Here is a 2,596-nt window from a genome sequence, read left to right on the forward strand (position 1 = left end):
CATCCATTGGTTTTTTGTGAATACAAAATTCCAAGCACGTGCCAAGCTTGAAACTTATAAAAACTAGGCCTCCAAATTTATAAATATCTTTTAAACCGTGTTTGGAATTTAAACGTCATTATTCGAATTATATGTTGATCAAAACATGGTATTTAAATTCTCCTGGTCTTTTGGGCCAGGGCCTCGACAAAGGCATAATATTAGCCTAATTCTTGGCAAGGTTTTTAATCTTAGAAACAAAGCAATCTTGGATGACATATACGAAAATTCTTTAAAAAAATCACTAACTTTCAATGAATTCTAACATAATTTAAATTTATTTTCAAGTTTGTTTGAATCTGGCTCAAAATTCCGGGCTTACAAGTATTTCAGACCACATCGAAATTTGCACGGATCTTCACGCAAGATCAAATGAATATAGCACTGACTGGGACTTAGCAAAACTGATTTGGGATCAGTTAAGCTCCTACAAATATATAATGCAGCAACAAAAAACAAAAAAAATTAGGACAAGAACAATAGACTTCAAACAGAGTGGACATCAAGTTAGATGTGACATAAATATGTCACATTTAGATGTGTCTTAAACAGACCCATTCGGGATAGCGTGTGGTGCCGATATAAATATACGGATCATGATATTTTCATGTCTTCAGTCTTCAAACTACCAGTAGGTGGTGGCATTCATTTGTTGCACGTAGCCTTTGTTGATTAGAACTTGGCACCGCAGTTTGCTCCGTGGTGGCTAATTAGTAAGTTAGTGAGTAAATTGATGTCTAGAGAAAATTAGTGAATTCATCTAACGTTGTTCTTCCGTCTGGCTGTCCGTCCGCCTCCATTATACGTACGGTGGCCGCCGGTGTACCTGCCACAGCAAAGATTCCAGAGAGTGCAGACAAGGAACAACTCATTAAACAATGGGAATTTTACCTGCTGCTCCGAAGGACAGCCCACCACATGCAGGCGTGGGGACACTCCGGCGCTATATATTTCCCCGGCGCCAGTCCATCATCAGCAGCCGCAGCTCAAGCTTCCCCTGATTAACTAGTCACCTAGCCATCGTCGTTTCTTGCATAGCCAAGCAAGAAACAAGCTTCTTGACCGAGAAGATGGCGTTGAGGGCTAGGACGATGCTGGCGCTGCTGCTCGCCGCGGTGGCGGTGACATGCGCGCGGGCGCAGCTGCACGACAATTTCTACAGCGAGTCGTGCCCCAGCGTGGAAGACGTCGTGAGGAAGGAGATGGTGAGGGCGCTGTCACTGGCGCCCAGCCTCGCCGGGCCGCTCCTCCGTATGCACTTCCACGACTGCTTCGTCAGGGTAAGCTACGTTTGCATGCATGTTGTCTGTCCCTGTCCTGCCCTGTTGTGTGGTGTGGCCTGACCAGTGACCACCATGAATTAATGCAGGGGTGCGACAGCTCGGTTCTGCTGGACTCGGCCAACAAGACGGCGGAGAAGGATGCGCAGCCGAACCAGACGCTGCGAGGCTTCGGATTTGTCGAGAGGGTGAAGGCCGCGGTGGAGAAGGCCTGCCCCGACACGGTCTCCTGTGCCGACATCCTCGCCCTCATTGCCAGGGACGCAGTATGGCTGGTGAGTATAGACTACTGGGCCATTTTGCAAATGACACGGTACGTGTGGAAGCCAAATTCTAATGCTGCTCGATCATGGTTTCTCCAGAGCAAGGGTCCATTCTGGACAGTTCCTCTCGGCCGGCGAGACGGCAGCGTGTCCATTTCCAACGAGACCGACGCTCTGCCACCCCCGACCTCCAACTTCACCGTGCTCACCCAGCTCTTCGCCGCCGTGAACCTCGACGCAAAGGACCTTGTCGTCTTGTCCGCCGGGCACACCATCGGGACGTCGCACTGCTTCTCCTTCTCCGACCGGCTCTACAACTTCACCGGCATGGAGAACCCCAGCGACATCGACCCCACGCTGGAGCCACAGTACATGATGCGGCTAAAGAGCAAGTGTGCCAGCCTCAACGACAACACCACCCTTGTGGAGATGGACCCCGGCAGCTTCAAGACCTTCGACACCGACTACTTCAAGCTGGTGAGCAAACGGAGGGGCCTCTTCCACTCCGACGGCGCCCTCCTCACCGACCCCTTCACCCGTGCATACGTCCAGCGCCATGCCACCGGCGCCTTCAAGGATGAGTTCTTCGCCGACTTCGCCGCCTCCATGATCAAGATGGGCAACGCCAACCCGCTCACCGGAAGCAATGGTGAGATCAGGAAGAAGTGCAGCGTGGTCAACCATTAAACCACCGACGAAGTACAAGGCTGTTTGGATTTGTGACAATCTTTTTTCCTTGTAAATTACTGTAAAATTGTTATAGATCCTTTCTCTCCCAAATCGTTTTCTTCCATTAATTTATTGTTTCGCTACAACCATGTTAGTTCCTTGTACACACGACGAACACTTTGGTATTGCCACCTCCGACGTGTCGTCCATTGTCATCTGGAGATTATTCATGTTGCGGTTACTAGTTTTCTCTAAGTTTGTCTTTGTTTTATTTTAGATTGTTACATAATGTTTTGTTGTGTTTTTTGTTTTACCTCAGAGCATATCATAATGTTTCACATGTAC

General features: G+C 48.6%; 1 protein-coding gene across 1 annotated transcript; it reads left to right on the forward strand.

The window, feature by feature from the left end:
* The first annotated feature begins 1,029 nt into the window (after nt 1–1,029).
* On the forward strand, nt 1,030–2,379 carry LOC123095306 (peroxidase 1). Its single transcript, XM_044517022.1, has 3 exons — nt 1,030–1,319; nt 1,409–1,594; nt 1,682–2,379. Exons 1-3 carry the CDS (start codon nt 1,110–1,112, stop codon nt 2,267–2,269), a joined length of 984 nt encoding a protein of 327 aa, XP_044372957.1. The 5' UTR covers nt 1,030–1,109; the 3' UTR covers nt 2,270–2,379.
* The last annotated feature ends 217 nt before the right edge of the window (nt 2,380–2,596 follow it).

The sequence above is a fragment of the Triticum aestivum genome, chromosome 1B (genome assembly GCF_018294505.1).
Source record: "Triticum aestivum cultivar Chinese Spring chromosome 1B, IWGSC CS RefSeq v2.1, whole genome shotgun sequence".
In the NCBI taxonomy this organism is placed as follows: domain Eukaryota; kingdom Viridiplantae; phylum Streptophyta; class Magnoliopsida; order Poales; family Poaceae; genus Triticum; species Triticum aestivum.